The sequence below is a fragment of the Macrobrachium nipponense genome, chromosome 19 (assembly GCF_015104395.2).
Source record: "Macrobrachium nipponense isolate FS-2020 chromosome 19, ASM1510439v2, whole genome shotgun sequence".
NCBI classification, from domain to species: Eukaryota; Metazoa; Arthropoda; class Malacostraca; order Decapoda; family Palaemonidae; genus Macrobrachium; species Macrobrachium nipponense.
Genome location: NC_061088.1, coordinates 52854219 through 52873053, shown reverse-complemented (window position 1 = coordinate 52873053; position 18835 = coordinate 52854219). Strand labels below are relative to the sequence as shown.

Here is an 18835-nt window from a genome sequence, read left to right as displayed (position 1 = left end):
CTCGCCGGCCGTCACCTCTCTCGCTTGTTCGGATTCTTGCAAACGGCTTCGTCTGCCAACCTTGTGCTTAATAGCCACTGACTTTCCGACCTTCTTGCTGACTTGGAAATGACAGTCTTGGTCCGAAGATGAGGAAGAATTGATTCTTCTCCTCTTAGCTCGAGGATATGCCAGGAACTCCCGAATCCTCCTCCAACGCTTGACTGGCGCTCGCCGTGATGTTATCGGACTTAGCGATGACGCCGAACTAGAGGAAGAAGACGAAGAAGGCGAATCACACTTTTTCTTTTTGTCTCTCTTATTCATTCTCTTCTCTATATCCTGTAATTTCTGCATTACAGTTTGCATTGACGGGTCAGAAGGCGTATTAGCGTCTGGGTGCAGCGAAAAAGGGGCGAGAATCGGTCTGTGACGTCATCACGCCTGCCATATCGGAGTGTGACGTATGTTGTGACGTCATCCCTCTCGTAGGGAGAGACTGAGAGGTTTCTGCTGGCAACCGCACGTTTGCTGCCAAACTACCTCCCACGTTCTGCATCGCTGTAAATACTGAGTGGGATGGTGAAGCCGCGGCATTAATTGCCAAAATTGCAAGCCCGGGGGATGAGGAACATTCAGCGCTGCCGGACCTTGCTGGAACCGTGACGTCATATAATGCGCAAGCAGACCATCCAAGGTTGGTACGCCTGGTAGGCCTAGCGCTGACCACTTACCATCTAACCTATGCGCTTGAGTAGCAGGAGCCTGGAACAAAGATGGCGGATCTCCCCCTCTACTTGCTGGGAACAAAGGAGAGTGCAAATTATTCATAAAATTACCCAAGGCCCCTCCTGACGTTTCCGATACAGAACCACTAAGAGAAACCGAAGGGGTATGAGACAAATCAAAAGCAGGTGGAGAAACATATGGAGCAGCCTGGTTTATTACCGATACAAAAGAAGCCGGTAAGGTTTGGTCATCCAAAGATGGCGTCACCCCCTTCCTTTTGTATTGGCCTTCCCCATAGAACTTCTTCCACTGTTCCACCGACCAACCGCGACAAACAGAACACGGATTAGTAACCGTACATACGTTTTCCCTGCACCTACTACACGTTGGATGAGGATCCGTCGACACCGAAGTTAGGAACCTAGAACATGGAAAGCCACTATCTCCTGGGCATTTCCTTTGTCTCCTCTTCGAAACGGTAGACGATCTCGATGTTGAGGCAAAATTCTCCATCATACCACGTATACACTCTTACCACACACTGATCACACTTGGAGAAAGAAAAGGAATGAAAAATAAAAAATGAAATGAATAAAGAACAGGCAAACTGAAAAACCGGCTTTAAATGAGATAGACAGTAACACGTCTTATCTTAAAGGCGGTAGGAAAATAACTGGTGGGTCACAGGTAGCCGTGGGCATTCTGGGTATACATGCCCCGCGACCTGGTATAGATGCCATTAGTCCCTGGATCTCACAAGTGTAATTTTAATTCTACTGGTTTCCAGCTTGGCGCTAGTAAATCCTAATGTTAAGACCGAAGGTTTGTTTCATGTATGAACAATAAAATTTTCAGACATCCAATACACCTCTAATACACACACACACACACACACATATATATATATAATATATATATATATATATATATATATAGATTTTTTATATATTATATATACTATTATATATATACATATAGGTAGTCCCCGGGTTACGACGGGTTCGGCTTACGATGTTCCGAGGTTAAGGCACTTTTCAATTATATTCATCAAAAATTATTTCCAGGTTTACGACGCATGTTCCAGGGTTACGGCGCCTACAATGCTGATCTGCCAGAAGAAATATGACACCAAAAATACAAAATAATCAATATTTGAAGTTTTTTTATTATGAAAAATGCAATAAGAATGCAGATTACATAGTTTTTAATACAACCAAAGCATTAAAAGTAAGGTTTTCTTAGGATTTTTGACGATGTTCTGGCTTACAACGATTTTTGGCTTACGGCGCATCTCAAGAACAGAACCCCCATCCTAACCCGGGGACTGCCTGTATATATATAGATATATATATAAATATGTATATATGTATATATATATATATATATATATATATATATATATATATATATTATATATGCCTTCTCTAACTTTCATTAGGTCTGAATAAAAACTATACACAGTATAGAAAACAGTAAGTACCATTGTTTACTAAACATTTGACAGTCATATACTTGTTAAATATGAGAAACTGTATTTAGTGAGCATTAGCTGCTATTACATACAAAAAAAGAAAACTTAAGACTCCCTTAGTATGCTCCCTCTTGATGTAAATCAAATATTTTCCTAAAAAAAAAAAAAGACAATGCAAAGATCTTGAGTAACATAAAGTAATGGTGTTTGTTAGGTTGTGGGTATATCATTCCTTCCTTCTGCTGCATAAAATATATTCCAGAAATATGTTAAGGAAATTCCAAATGCTCAGTTTAGTTATAACTAAATTTTATTAACGAATAAGGTTTCAATGGCTTTCTTCTGCCTACAATGCAATCACAAGTACTAGTAGTACAGTACTTTTAGACTAAAATATAACTTAGTATACTAAAAGTAAATGCAAATAGGGAGTGATTTGTCTTTGGGTTTAAAATTAATAAAGCTTTCTATAAAATATGTTCCATATTTAAAACACAAAAATACTCAGACAAAATATATTAAAACTTATAAAGCTCCTAAGCTTAATATGTACACTACAAAGGTAAAAGATAGAGAAAGGAAGTCTGTGAGTTCATATTATCAAAAAAGGTAATTTGCAATTTGGTTTGAATGCTTTAGTTCATCAGAATTTCACCGCCCGATTGATGCAGCTGATAAGTTGCTCTGGTTTTGTCCGTTTTCTTGTGACCTAGAAAGGTAAAGGCCTGTTAATAAATTATGATGACTACATACAATTAATTATTTCTCATAGGAGCAGATACCAAATTTAACATTACATTGCTAACAACACTTCATCCCTCACTAAATATGAAAAAATAACATCTGTGGTGTATACTGTACAAACATACATAAATATGTAAAGATAAAATCCACTTGGGAAGAGAAACAATGGAGATATGCAAGGCCTTTTGACTTCTTGTCCTTTACATAGCAGTTAAGAAATATAAAAGTAAGTTTACAAAGAAAGCTCATATAAATGACAGATGGGGATTACAAAGGAAAAAATATGTATCTGGAATCAAACACAATTAAAGAATTTGACGATCTACCAAAACAAGGTTAAGAGGTTTTACAAAAGATTGGACCCAACAGCTCAGAAGCAGGGACAAGACAATTAAGAATTATACAAAAAAGGTAACTGACTACCAACCAAACCAAATAAATGTTATAAAAGTACAGCTCAATAACTCCATCTGGTAAACAAACATTTTTGTAAGGTGAACATGAAAAAAAAATATTAAACATACAAATACACAGAAAATATATACATATAAGATAACTAATTTGTAATAAGTCGGTGATTTTATCTTTTAGGCCATTCTTGAACACTTCACTAATACAGGGGGTCCAAATAATACATCCCAGGTCTAAGATTAAAATTATAACTAGACATAAGCTGTATAATATCAGATTCTAAAAGATTTCAGAGAGAAATCTTTCAATCTGGCAATTACTGAACTTCCAGTCCAATTTATCCTGTGAGAGTTTTCACCTAAATGAATGAATATAGTATTGGATGTTTGAATACACAAGGGAAATTTTTTTTATTCTTCACATGTACTAGATATTTGTTATCATAAAGCCCACAAATTACAAATTAGTTACCTTACATATATACTATGTATTTGTGTTAAATATTTTTTTTAACATTCACCTCACAAAAATTTTTATTGTTTACCAAATGGAGAGTTACAGACTTGTACTTTTATAACATTTTTTGGTGATCAGTCACTTTCTTTGTGTAATCTTTTAATTGTCTTGTCTTTGCTTCTGTGCCTAATCTTTTGTGAAACCTCTTAACCCTGTTTTGGTAGGTCTAATTATTCTTCAATATTTCTTAACTCTGCTAAGTAAAGGATAAGTCAAAAGGCCTGGCAGACTTCATTTTCTTTCCTTTATGGATTTTGTCTTATTTCTATATTCATCACGTTCCATATTTTCAATTCAGTTATACACACACATACATAACTTATGTACAAAGTGTGTGTGTATACATACATACATACATACACACACATATATATATATATATATATATATATATATATATATATATATATATATATATATATATATATATACATACACACACATTTGTGTACACTTAGAAATATACTAGTTTAAACTATGACCTGGTCAAAGCCCAAGTGTACATGTATCACTTCTGGCATGTATGTTCTGGTGCTTGTAAGATTTTCTTACTGTTGATTATTCTCTTCATAAATTATATGTTCTTCATAAATTATATGTTATCTTCAATTTACCTTTGTAAAATTTTTACCTTACTCCATTAGTTATCCATTTGGTTTTTATTTTTCTACATGGAATAAAATAACTTTGCTAGACTTGTTTTGGTTGTTGGACCTTACAATGTTCACTAACCTATTCCTCCTTACCATGTAATTATTAAAAAATTTAAACTTTTATTACCTACAACTGTATAAGATTTGATGAAAAATGTATACATAGAAAAAGTAGATATCCCTACGGGTGCTGATTACAATTCTTTTATTGCCAGTTTTTAAATAATTTTTATGAATCCAAATCCCTGCAGTATAATCACATGAAGACACTTCTGAACAGACAGGGTCTCCAGTAAAAATTGTGTTCCCCTATGCCACCCATAAGTTCAAATTTTGCTTTGGCTTCCTATTCTGCTAGTTGGAATTTCTGCAAAGACCAGAACATGAGGAAGAAGTACCTGTTCCTTTAACCCTTCCTTGATTATCCCGAGTATTGTCGTGATTAACTACCATGTATTCTTCTTACAATCATAAGAATATTTGTTCACATTCCTACTTATTTCTATCTTCCCCATTTAACTCAGTCTGTGACGAATATCCATTTTCTATGCTTAATAATTATTCTTTTAAATCATGCAGTATTATAAGGAATTACTTTGGATGTCTGAAAGGTAAAAAGAAGAAAATTTCAAATTTAGTATTCTTTCTACCTTTCTACCATTCAAGGTAATGCCTTTTAATATTGCATAATTAAAAAACTATACTACATATAGAAAATGGGAAATATAAACTAACTCATAAAAATGCAATAATTTTAGTGAGTTATCCCTGGTCTTTCAATAAGTTCAAAAGAAAATTTATTTTGTAAAATTACTATTAGTATAGTTTACATACTATTATAACAATTTAACAGGTATTACTCCACCAATAGTGATATCACAATTATTGAAAAAAAAACTTTGCGCCATTTTTTCTTTTACCTACAGGAATAAAAAAGGTAGTTTTTGTAATGGTGAGCTTTGTCAAACAAATTAGAATCTTGTACAGGCAGTTCCCGGGTTACGATGGGTTCGGCTTATGACGTTCCGAGGTTAAGGCGCCTTTCAATTATATTCATCAGAAATTATTTCCAGGGTTACAGCGTCTACAACGCTGATCTGGCAGAAGAAATATGACACCAAAAATGCAAAATAATCAATATTTGAAGTTTTTTTTTTTATGAAAAATGCAATAAGAATACAGTTTACATAGTATATCTTGGGAAAATATTACAAAATGTACTGGGTTATGGAATTGTAGTACCTTTTAGAGACTTATACATGTTCTAATAATTTTCTTTTTTACTTTAGCCCCCCCCCAGACTCAACTTATCCCCCCCTCACCCCCCAAGCCCCAAGAAGTAACTGCATGTTTTTTTTAAATGTATAATAATAAATATATGAAATTTCTCAGAAATATTAAGTTTCTTGATCCTTTTTCTGTCTACTATAATAGCTACCAGTGATGATGAGATAAACAGCAGTGTGAGCATATAGTTTTGCTGAAATACTTTTCTCATGTGGCTTCAAAAAACACAAAATAGCTCAAAATCAACAAACCCCCAGCTTATTAGGCTCGCTTTGCTCGCCAAACCGTCTTTGCCCCCCCCCCCTCCCCCCCAATCCCCCCAAACAAAATTATGCCCCTGACAGCTGACATACTATTATTAAAAAATAAGAAATAAAACCAGCTAAACTCTCAGAGTATATATATGGGCAAATATATTTAAAATGAACTGGGACAGTCTCTGGGGAAACTGTTCTTCAGTCTTCCTCATATCACCAGCTGTGGTGTGTGTTGCCACATGAATTACCATAAATCATTTATGGCCCATTCAAATAATTTGAAAACTGTCCCACAAAACTCGTTCCAACTGCATGGCGCGAAAGATAAAATCTCATCTGAACCAGTCTGGATCACACCCCAAAAGCAATCATCATGCCTCACATGATCACAACCAAATACAAGGAGTTGAAACAGGGTGGCATGGCCACAAATATGTATCCATAGTATGCTGTTAGGTATCATAATTACAAGGGTCATATTATAAAATAGTAAAGCATCAAAATATTAATTCACAATTACTACAATAGCACTGTATGAATTTCCATTCATTGTATTTCTATCCAATTCATACTTTAATACCTGGTCTATTTGAAAGCATAGGTATATTAGTACGTAGTTGGTACATAATTACAATAATTAATTATTGGAATTATTGTACCAAATTTATATAAAATGAGTACAAGATTCTAATTTGTTTGACAAAGCTACCTATTACAAAAACTACCTTTTTTATTCCTGTAGGAAAAAGAAAAAATGTCACAACATTTTTTTTTCAATAATTGTGATGTCGTTATTGGTGGAGTAATACCTGTTAAAAGTAGATAAACATGAATGTATTTCCTTTGACACTTGAAAAGAACCCTGATATTAAGAATAACTGGGAACATTCTATCTAAAATCTATTTTGTCTGACAATAAAATACTACATAAGAAATACTGGCCTTTAGTAAACACTAAGGCTTGTAACAAGGTCAAGCATGACCAGTAACTATTGTCATGGCTATTTCCTAAACAAGAAGTAAGGCTAACCTGATTTACCTTTCCAGTAAAAGTCATAAATTATCTATCAATATTAAAAAAAATCATGACTAATAAGTTTCAATAAAAAAAGACAAATATTCTAGCATTATTGCTAATTATACTTTGTTAGACAGGAAAAAATAGCACAGCAAATACAGCGTAGCCTAAGATCTAATCCTACCTTCTCACATTGCAGGAGAGCTGCTGGCTCCCAATTTAATTTATATGTATATGTATATGTATAAGTATAAGTATATGTATATATATATATACACACACACACACACACACAGTGGGGCCCCCGTGTTCGCATTCTCCGGATTTGCGGACTTAAACATTCGCGGATTTCTCTTGGGAACATTTCCCCGCATTATTCGCGGAAAATTCGCTGTATTTTTCCATGAGAAATATCCACAAATTCCTGGTTTTTTTTTTTTTTTTCAATTTCATCATAAAATGCACTTTTTGTGATAAAACTATAAAAAAAACCAAGTATGAAAACTTTTAGTGGTTTCTCTTGAGTTTTAACTAACAAAATAGGCTGCTTTTAGCCTTTTTATAGGGGTTCCAAACATTCGTGGATTCTAACTATTCACGGGGGGGTCTGGTACGCATCGAATACAGGGGGACCACTGTCTGTCTGTCTGTCTGTATGTATGTATGTATGTATGTATGTATGTATGTATGTATGTATGTATGTATGTATGTTGTATGTATGTATGTATGTATGTATGTATATATATATATATATATATATATATATATATATATATATATATATATATATATATATATATATATATTAGGATAGATTATACATATAGATCATACATATACATAATATATATATATATAAAATACAAATATATAGATATATATATATATATTATAAATATATATATATATATACATATATAGATATATATATATATATATATATATATATATATATATATATATATATATATATATATATATATATATATATATATATATATATATATATATAAGCCTACCCCTTCAATTTTAAGGAATTAGATCTCTTCACTGACTTAAAGATATTTACTAAGCATGAAAGTTTGTATAATTGAAATATCAGTTAAAAACATTTTCAGAGCAAAATATGGGGATTAGTGAACTCTGGGACAAGCTCGAGTGTAAAGAGGAAAACAGCTGATGTGTGCGGTTGTTAGATCTATGTGAGTAGAATGAAGGGAAAACCAAGGTAGTAGTTGTAGAATGGAGAGAGACTCTATCGTCCCGAGTTCTTTATAGTACTATTTTATCACTGTGCCAACAAGTACTATTCTGGCCAATACCAACTATAAGAAAATTCTTTGAGTTTGGTTGGTGTGTCCTATGGAGCCCTGGGCAGACCAAGATTTTAATAATACCTTTGATGACGAACTGTGGCTATGGTATAAAAAAATATGTATATCTTGTTTATATTCTAAAAATATTTCTATAGGCATTAAGATTTTATAATTATATCTGAGCAATGAAAACTGGAATAACTATAAACCTATATTTTAATTTTGGTGATTTTTATCTGTGTATTCGAATGTAAACTTACATTTCTATTATAGAACACAATACCTACAAGCAGTCCCCAGTTATCGGCAATTCGGTTTTATGGGGCTTGTCTAGTGCTGATTTCCAGTTATTGGTGCTAACACATACTTAACAGAGGCACCATTAACTGGTTATCAGCACCATAAAGTGCTGAAAATCACAGATTTTCGGTTATCTGCAATTTTCGCTTATCATCAAGCCGTCAGAACAGAACCCCGCCGGTAACTGGGGACTGCCTGTAGCTTTAAGATAATCATTACATTAAAATAATGATTGTAGCATTATGTCTCAATACTCTAAATGTGTGGAATGAAAGGGGTTAGGAAACTGTTTGGAATAACAAAATTTTACTGCTATGAAGAAAAGATTGATAATAGCTTTCTTTGCAAACACAAAACACTAATGAATAAAGGCAATAGGTTTTAAGGGAACGTCATTAGCTAGCTAATACATCTTATAATACCAATACCACATTTATTATTGAATAAAAGCTTGTGTACAGTGACAATGTAGAATTATTCTTGTAAATGAAAGGATTACATCTAATGCTACAGAAAAGATAAACAATAAATGGTAATCGCTTGAAAAACTTCATGATACACTAAAATTTGGGTTACTGACTACAATATTATGTATTCAGTCAATTATCATTTATGTTAGATTACCAAAGAATATAATTTCTTTGAAAAAATATTTTTAATTATTTACAATATAATACTGATGAAAGGCTTTGTATTTCAAAACATTTTTGAAGTAGGAAATTCCTTTTACTTGTGTTTAATGGGCATAATGGTACTATTGAGAATTAATTCCTATTGAGTACTTTTCCCTGAAGGTTCACTATATACATTAGTTTGGTATGAATTTCTCAATTTTGCCAAGAAATTTTCAAATAACTAAAGAAAATTTTCACATTTAAAAACTATGATATATAAGTGGTAACTATGAAGATGAACAAATTTCCCTAAACTTCTTTTCTCTGATATTTTAAGCCTATATTCATTAACTAACTATGGTACTGAAATGTTCCTGGAAGTTAGCTTAAAGTTTTCACGTTATTTAGTAAGACTAACATTAACTGCGAAAACGCTAGTAGTATTATTTCTACACAATATCAACTGTGCCACAAGATTTTATGAAATTGTTAAATATCAACAGCGATCTTTTATAATACAGTGTAAAAATTAACTTATGTTAGTTACTTAACACCTAGATACTAACATGATTTCAAAACATTCACAGTTAAAAATATAAAGAAAATCTGAAACCTTAAAAAATCTTATATAAACATGTTTTCAATATAATATGTAATGCATTATGAACTTGTGAATGTTCTAAAATATTACCTAAACTGTTATTTCTTCAACACAAAAATCTAATAATCTAAACAGGTGTGACAAAGTACTAGAATTGCAGTGCCCACCAGCAGCTAGTGTAAAAAAACTTAAACTACTTGAAATTTATTAAAACTGGATTACAGTATATATATATATACTTGAAAAAAAAGGGTACGGTCACTTTAACAACAATATTCTGATATGTTTATCACATTCATGCAAATATCAGGTCTTTAAAATTATTAATAATATACAGGGAATGGGTATTAATGACATACAGTCTTCAGAATATTCTATTTCTGGGCTCAGCTCGTGTCGCTGCGCGAAATATCCTTTAATCTATTATTTCTAGGGTAAATGTACTAACACATACCAGAGAATAAATAAATAAAGAAAAAGGTCAGTATAACTGACTCGCTCACCCTCCCAGAGGGTGTCGGTATGAACACTATGGCGAGTGAGACCACTACCACGAGCCAAATGCCAATAGAATTCTCCCACTACAAAATCCCCCAAGAGGAGAGCCGACCCACAGAGTGGGCAGCACTTACTACTACTACTCCATCCCATGCTGCCGACTGCTGCGCCTCTGGTGGCCATCCTTTTCAGTTAGCGCACTCGATTCACACGTGCCATTTTCTACTCGGTGTTTTTTGTGCCCTTTCCTTTGGATTTAATTACCATGGAGCGTGCAGCCATCGCAGCAGCTAAGTTAAGTACTCAGTGTTTATTGCTAATTGGTTTTTTCCGGCCCTGAGCCCGTATTTGCCGTTTTTTAGGTATAAATACGAACTCTAGGTCGGAAGCATGGCAGCATGGTTCTGCCTCGTGGTGGGTTCGTTCTGGGTCGCCCATACCCAGAACATCCCCTTACTTATGTACGCTCTATTTTATTTATCCGCTTTGTTTAGGGTACGGTCTACACGGTTTTGTCATGCATGCATGTCTTTTACCTTATGTAGGCTCTTTCCATCCAGACCCTAGCCACGGCTCTTAGTATCGGCCTCGGCTAGCTTTGAGTGGTAGACTTGCCTTCGGGTTAGTCGTACACTCCTGGATTTTTTCTCCTACTATATTGTTTTCTTTCTTTCATTTTATTATTCATTTGAATTATTTATGTGATATTTGTTAGGTTAGTTAGGCGTCTGGCTTGCTTAGCCTAGGTCATGGCCCATTGGGCCTATATGTTACCGCTCTTCAGCTCGGTTGCTTCCCGATAGCATCTCTCTGATCAGTTGGTTATGTTTCTAGGCTTAGTTGTTTGTTCTTATCGCCCCGTGGTCACTACGTGATCACGAGGCAGCCAGACGCCTGTCCAGTCACCTTCCCCCCCTCCCGCTCTTCTATAGAGTCGGGTGGGTAGGTCTGCCCATGCTCGCTCCGCATACCCGAGCCTGCCTCCCTCTCTCCCCCCAGGCGGAGGGGGTAGAGGGACGGGACAGACCCCGACTGGACTCGACCTCTCCGGCTTCTCGGTCCGGTCGGATGGTAAGGTGGGGGGGACTGGCCTTTCCCCCCTCCATTACTACCCCGTCGCTCCGTTACTAGCCCGAGTCTGTATGTCCTCTTGCTCTTTCCCACCTTACTAGGGCTCCTTTACCACCGGAGACCTGGCATCCAGCGGAAAGGTGCTAGTCTACCCAACAGGGTGGACCGGAACATACAGTCGGTCCCTTCTAACCTCTCCGTTTCACTGAGTTACACACTCCGCCACGCACTGGACTTAGTCCGGTACGTTCGAGTTTTTAGGTTTAAGATCTATTATGTTAAACTATTAAGTTTATCTTAAGTACCTTAAACCATCCCCCCTCCCTTCTTGTTTCACCGGATCCCTCCGGGGTTATAGCCTATTCAGGCGATTAAGGGAGGGGTTATGCCCAAATTTTTTTCCGAGCTCCGGCATGCAACGGAGTTCTTCTGTCCTTTAGCCTGTAAGTGATAGTCTTTAAGATACTCATGTGTCTTTTCACTTACAGACCACCAACTGTGAGCATCCGGGATGCGCCGCCACACTTCAGGACCCATGTGGACACGAAGTTTGCCGGTCCCATGCTCCATGCGCGACTCCGCACGGGGACATCCAGGTCTGGTACCATGAAACGTGTACCATCTGTTACGATCTGGTGAGCCAGCTTTTAGACGGGGTAAGTATTCCAACTCCGATAGCTGGTCCTCATCTGTTATAGTGCTTAAGTTTTACATCAATCACTCTAACTTAAGGTAAAATTCAAGGGGTCTTATAGCCCCTATAATTTTAAGTTACGCTTTAAGTTAGCCTTAGTTTTAAGTTATTCTTAAATCTAATCAATACCCTCTCTTCCAGGCGCCGGCCGTGAGGGATACCGCACTGGCAACCCTGCGGGCCTGGGTCGGCGGTTTCGGGAAGAACGCCGCCAAGGGTATGCCCTACATCCTGGAGAAGAGGTTGGCGGTACTAATCTTCCCGGAGGCAAGTCGACAGGCTACGTCGACCAGTAGAGGCGGCCCCGACTATCGCTTTCATCCAGCAACAGCTGGCTGCCTCGTTGACTGACCAAGGCCAGGACATCTCCTCGGAAGTCGCGACGCTGGATATCAATGTGGAACCTATGGTAGGTGTGGACGACCTGTTGGTCGAGGTAGGTAAGTTGGACACCCAAGGGATACCCTTGGGTGCAACTGCTTCTTCTACTCCTGCAACCTCTCCATCCTTCCAAGGCTTTACGGGTAATGAATTATATACTTCTCCTGACGCTTCAGTTAGACCCAAGGTCAAGGGTCAAGCAGTGAAATCCTTGACGAGGACGTCGTCGTCGTCTAAGAAGACGGCTTCGGCGTCATCCTCTTCTCGTAAGTCTCCGGCTAGGAATCCCGGAGCAGAGAGATCTAAAGCTTCTGGGTCCGGCTCTAAGTCCTCGAGGAATAAATCCTCCAGAGAGAGATCTCACACTCCAGCGGAGTCGTCAGTTCCGCTACCCTTGGTTCCAGTTCAGAGCCACCCTTCCACCTCCGCAGCAGCTCCGGCTTTGGACTCCAACGCTGGTCTGTTACAACAGGTGGGCGACCTGGTTGGGTCTCTGAAAAGTAGCATGGAACAAATGATCTCTCGGTTGTCGGATAGGATTACCTCTCAAGACAACATTATAGCCGGACTGAGCCAAGCTCCTCTAGCCTCTCCTCCACCTTTCAACACAGGTGGAGCCCAGCTTTCCCCCGTATGACTCTCTACCTCCGTTCTCAATGAACAACCCTTGGAGAGTAGCGTCATACGCCCCCTTCCAAGACGGACTCATTTCTATCCCGGAATGTGGAACTCGGAGGATTGAGGACTTCGAGTTCTACCCGGAAGACCTTCAGCCTCCGTTCATCGGCTACGCCAGGCTCACCGCCTCAGCCATGACCCGGGATGATAAAGTACCAAAGGAGACAGTCCTCTATTCACGTGACCAGGCTCAGAGAGAATGGCTCAGGTGTCTAGAGGACATGGATTGTTCCAATACGAAAATCCAACCTTTCAAGAGTCCGTTTACGATCTTTACGATGGATGAGAGTACCCCGCTCCCTTTCCTGACAAAGATCGCGACATCTACCATTCCAGCGGCCCAGAAGGGGGAGCCCATGCCTCAACTGAAGGAAGCAGATCCTACATCTCTGTTACTTCCTTCAGCCGGAGAATTGTGGGAAGACTTACCTACACATTCTCAGCTGGCAAACTCAAACCGGACTGTGCTATGGAGCAGTTTGGTGAGAAGCTACCTAGGCTTCCAGATAGCCTTATTCAGGCAGAATTCGACGCCAAATCGCGGTTAGCCAGGTCTATTAATTCCATGGCTATGACCGAGGTGGCTACCATGGCCTATGGGTCAGAACCGCTCTTCAAGCTTCTTACCAAATCTTTGACTCAAACGGTACAGTCAGATATGTTTGAGTTTGCCACTGCTAGGACGAATTGTAGGAAACATGTCCTACAAGAAGCAACTATTCGGCACGAGCCGAATAGGTTACTTGCGTCAAGCATCTGGGGAGCAGACCTCTTCCCAGAAGCGATGGTGAAGGAGGTTCAGTCAGAGGCTACGAGATTGAACCAGAGCCTTAAGGACCGTTGGGGTCTTACGGCCAAGAGACGCCAGGATCTAGCCGGTAAGGGTAAGGGTCAAAGGAAACCTAGACGTTTCCAGCCCTACCAGAAAAAGCAGCCACGCTTTTCTCAGCAAGTTCCGGCTGTTCCCTTGGTGCAAACAGCCCAACCTTCCACCTCAAAGGCTCAATCGCAGCCGATTTATGTTATCTCCCCTCAGCCTCAGCCCTCCACCTCTTACGCCCTCTCTCCAGCTTACAACCAAGCCTTCGAGAGTCAAGCTTCACAGAAGTATGACCGCTCGGGTAAGGGAGGCAGAGGTAAGCGACCCTTTCGTGGGAGAGGATTGGGAGGTCCCTTTAATAGGGGAAAACATTTCAGGGGAGGCCGAGGAGGCTACCAGAACCAATGAGGAATTTCAGGGAGGGAGGGAGGCTTGTTTCACTTTCGCCACCGGTGGAACTTCAGCAAGTGGGCTCAGAGCATTGTGTCCAAAAGGCCTGGGTTTGGAGCTGGTTAACGAACCCACCCCCATCCAGACCTTTCCGCCAACTTCCTTCCAAGGAATTGACGGAGTATGCGGAGGATCTCCTTCAGAAAGGAGCTATAGCGAGAGTCAAAAGGTTTTAAAATTTCAAGGACGCTTGTTCAGCGTGCCAAAGAAAGGCTCACAAAAAAGAAGGGTAATCTTAGACTTGTCCCGCTTAAACTTAGCCATTCGCTGCGACAAGTTCAAGATGCTCACGATCTCGCAGGTGCGGACCTTACTTCCCCGTGGGGCCGTCACCACCTCTATCGATCTTACAGACGCTTACTATCATATCCCTATTGCAAGACACTTCCGTCCGTATCTGGGCTTCAAGATAGGAGACCAGACATTCTCCTTCAAGGTAGTTCCTTTCGGGCTCAACGTGGCACCCAGGGTGTTTACGAAGCTGGCGGAAGTAGTAGTTCAACAACTCAGATCGCAAGGGATTATGGTAGTAGCGTATCTCGACGATTGGTTGATCTGGGCTTCAACAGTCGAGGAATGCAACAAAGCAACACTGAAAGTAATTCAGTTCCTGGAATATCTAGGCTTCAAGATAAACAGGACCAAGTCAAGACTCACCCCAGAGTCAAACTTTCAGTGGCTAGGCATTCAATGGAATCTATCCTCCCATACTCTGTCGATTCCATCATCCAAAAGAAAGGAAATAGCGAAGTCAGTCAAACAATTTCTGAGTCACCAAACTGGCATCAAGAAGATCTCAGGAAAGGATCTTGGGTTCTCTCCAGTTTGCATCAGTGACGAACATCCTAATGAAAGCCAAACTGAAAGACCTAACCAGAATCTGGCGCTCACGAGCAAATGTCAGGTCCAGGGACAAATTATCCTCAGTCCCTCTGATTCTAAAGAATCGACTCCGGCCGTGGGCGAAAGTCAAGAACTTGTCGGTGTCAGTGCCCCTTCAGTTTCCTCCACCAGGGATCACCATCCACACAGACGCGTCATTAAGCGGTTGGGGAGGATATTCCCAGTTCAAAAAGGTTCAAGGAACGTGGTCACCTCAGTTCCGTCAGTTCCATATAAACGTACTGGAAGCAATGGCAGTGTTCTTGACTCTAAAAAGGTTACGTCCGCCAAAGTACTCCCACATAAAGCTAGTCCTGGACAGCGCAGTGGTGGTACATTGTGTAAACAGAGGAGGCTCCAAGTCACGTCATCTAAATCATGTCATGATAGCCATCTTCTCCCTGGCGGACAAGTTCAGTTGGCATCTCTCCTCCACTCATATAGCTGGAGTGAGAAACGTCATAGCGATGCTCTATCCCGATCAGTACCTCTAGAGTCGGAATGGTCACTGGACAACAGTTCGTTACCAATGTGGATTCTTCAGAGAGTTCCAGGTCTACAGGTGGATCTCTTCGCATCTCAAGCGAACCACAAACTCCCGTGTTATGTGGCCCCCAACCTGGACCCTCTGGCCTATGCCACGGACGCCCTGGCTCTAAACTGGAACAACTGGGAGAAGATTTATGTCTTTCCTCCGGTGAATCTTCTCATGAAAGTCTTAAACAAACTCAGGACATTCAAGGGTCAAGTGGCTCTAGTAGCCCCAGACTGGCCGAAGAGCAATTGGTACCCTCTCATTCTGGAACTGGGTCTTCGCCCTCTTCGGATCCCCAATCCCAGGCTCTCCCAGTCAGTACAAACGAAGACTGTGTTCGCTTCCTCAGGGATTCTCAAAACCCTAACTTTATGGATTTCATGAAGTTTGCAGCGAAAAGGGATGCGAATATTGACCCTCAGAATATTCTCTTCTTGGAATCCGATAAAAGAGATTCAACTTTGAGACAGTATGATGCTGCTGTCAAAAAGTTAGCAACCTTCCTGAAAGAATCAGATATTAGGATCATGACAATCAATTCAGCTATATCCTTTTTCAGATCCTTATTTGAAAAAGGCTTAGCAGCTAGCACAATTACGACAAACAAGTCAGCCTTGAAGAAGATTTTTCAATTTGGGTTCAACATAGACTTGACAGATTCCTACTTCTCGTCTATTCCCAAGGCATGTGCTAGACTTAGACCTTCGGTAAGGCCTACGTCAGTATCATGGTTCTTAAACGATGTTCTAAAGCTGGCTTCAGAAACCAATAATGACACATGCTCGTTTATAATGCTCTTAAGAAAAACCCTATTTTTTTTATTAAGCTTGGCCTCAGGAGCTAGAATTTCAGAACTGTTGGCGTTATCCCAGAGATCCGGATCATATTCAGTTCCTTCCCACAGGGGAAGTGCTACTTTCTCCGGAACGTAGCTTTATAGCAAAGAATGAAGATCCTTTGATGAGGTGGGAACCATGGAAGGTACTACCCCTTCCACAAGATGTATCTCTTTGCCCATCAGTTTCAGCCTACGAGCCTTTCTATCTAGGACCTCCTCATCCTCATCGGGTCCTCTCTTTAAGAGAGAAAAAGGTGGCACTTTATCTATTAAAGGCATCAGGCAACAAATCCTGTACTTCATTAAACAAGCCAATCCTGACTCTTTCCCAAAAGCACATGATGTCAGGGCAGTAGCCACCTCAATTAACTATTTCCAACATATGAACTTCGATGAGTTGAAAAAGTATACTGGATGGAAATCGCCGACAGTGTTCAAACGTCATTACTTAAAGTCCTTGGAAGCTCTGAAATTTTCAGCAGTTGCAGCGGGGAACATAGTTTCCCCTGACTCTGACTAATCTTTAGTAGAAGATCCAGTCCTCCTTTCTACCTGCCTCACCCAACAGTTCGTCTATTCCTGCCTTGTTCATTTACGGTCACCTTGTGTCTTAGCTGCTTTTATGATGATGTAGTGGGTGTCCCTTATTTTTTTGCTAGGGACACTCACATTTGATGATGGTTATTGATCTCGTGGATGTCATCTCCTTATTTTTATGCTAGGAGATACATCTTATTGTAATGATTACGGGTTTTGTATATTAAGTCATATACATTCCTTTATATATTATTATTGTTGAGTTTGTTTTGTTCAACTTTTATGTTAATTGCTTTAGAATGTTTTGATACATAGCTTTACACAGATACCATTTTTGTACATATATGACATATTACTCCTGTATATATGTATATTACCTTAAGTTAAGAAATATTATTAGAATTAAGTGTAATTTAAGCAATATTTCTTTTTTGTATCACTGTGTATATGTATCCTTATTAGCAATTATATTCTTTTATTTTTATTTTATCTTTTATTTGAGACCTCTTTTTATTTTGTTGATTTTCTTTACAATCTTGTGCTATTTCTCTGGTACGATTTCGCGCAGCGACACGAGCTGAGCCCAGAAAATGGATTTTGACGTAAGGAAAAATCTATTTCTGGGCGATTGGCTCGTGTCGCCAGCGAAATCCCGCCCTACCCATCCCATCGCCAAGATTGTCTGCTAACTTCAGGATGGCCACCAGAGGCGCAGCAGTCGGCAGCATGGGATGGAGTAGTAGTAGTAAGTGCTGCCCACTCTGTGGGTCGGCTCTCCTCTTGGGGGATTTTGTAGTGGGAGAATTCTATTGGCATTTGGCTCGTGGTAGTGGTCTCACTCGCCATAGTGTTCATACCGACACCCTCTGGGAGGGTGAGCGAGTCAGTTATACTGACCTTTTTCTTTATTTATTTATTCTCTGGTATGTGTTAGTACATTTACCCTAGAAATAATAGATTAAAGGATATTTCGCTGGCGACACGAGCCAATCGCCCAGAAATAGATTTTTCCTTACGTCAAAATCCCTTTTTCAAGGCTTTCAAAATAGCAAAGCAACACAAGCATAATATCAAAGCAGAGAAAAAGCTTATAATGCAGCAAAAAACAAACCTCAGTGATGCTGACAACACATTGTAATTCCTGGAACCAAACGGCTTACGGAAAATCCTTAACTTTGAGCTGCCAGTAGAGCCTACACTGCTCTCTAGTCCCTTTGGTGTCTGTTAGAGGTAAGTTGTAGGGTTATTGTGACTGGGGTTAGTCATGTTAACTACTTACATCTACGGACTCCAATATAATGCACTGTACCAAAGTACTTTAATATGATTAATAATACATATTTAATGTGACATGAAAGTTAAGCAGATTCCTTTGAAATGGGATTATTTCCTTTTTGAGAATAAGAATTATCTTGTTTACTGACTACTGTACATTAAAGGAGTCCGCTAAGTTTAAATATCTTCAAGTTATATACACGATACAGGCAGTCCCTGGTTATCGGCAGATGGTGATCCATCCGGTTTTATGGCACCATACAGGGCTAAGTTTTGGTTA

General features: G+C 39.1%; 1 protein-coding gene across 3 annotated transcripts in view; it reads right to left on the bottom strand.

The window, feature by feature from the left end:
- Window positions 1-2471: 2471 nt before the first annotated feature.
- LOC135216961 (golgin subfamily A member 4-like) overlaps window positions 2472-18835 on the bottom strand; it is a 275501-nt gene continuing 259137 nt past the window's right edge. For 2 of the 3 annotated variants that reach the window (XM_064252500.1, XM_064252489.1), the window contains 2 exons: window positions 18392-18501; window positions 2472-2888 (listed from right to left, as the gene is read on the bottom strand). In XM_064252500.1, coding sequence (XP_064108570.1) covers window positions 2831-2888; window positions 18392-18501 — 168 coding nt within the window. In that variant the 3' untranslated portion in view covers window positions 2472-2830. The remainder of the gene's footprint in view (window positions 2889-18391; window positions 18502-18835) is intronic. The other variant, XM_064252492.1, reaches the window with a different exon arrangement.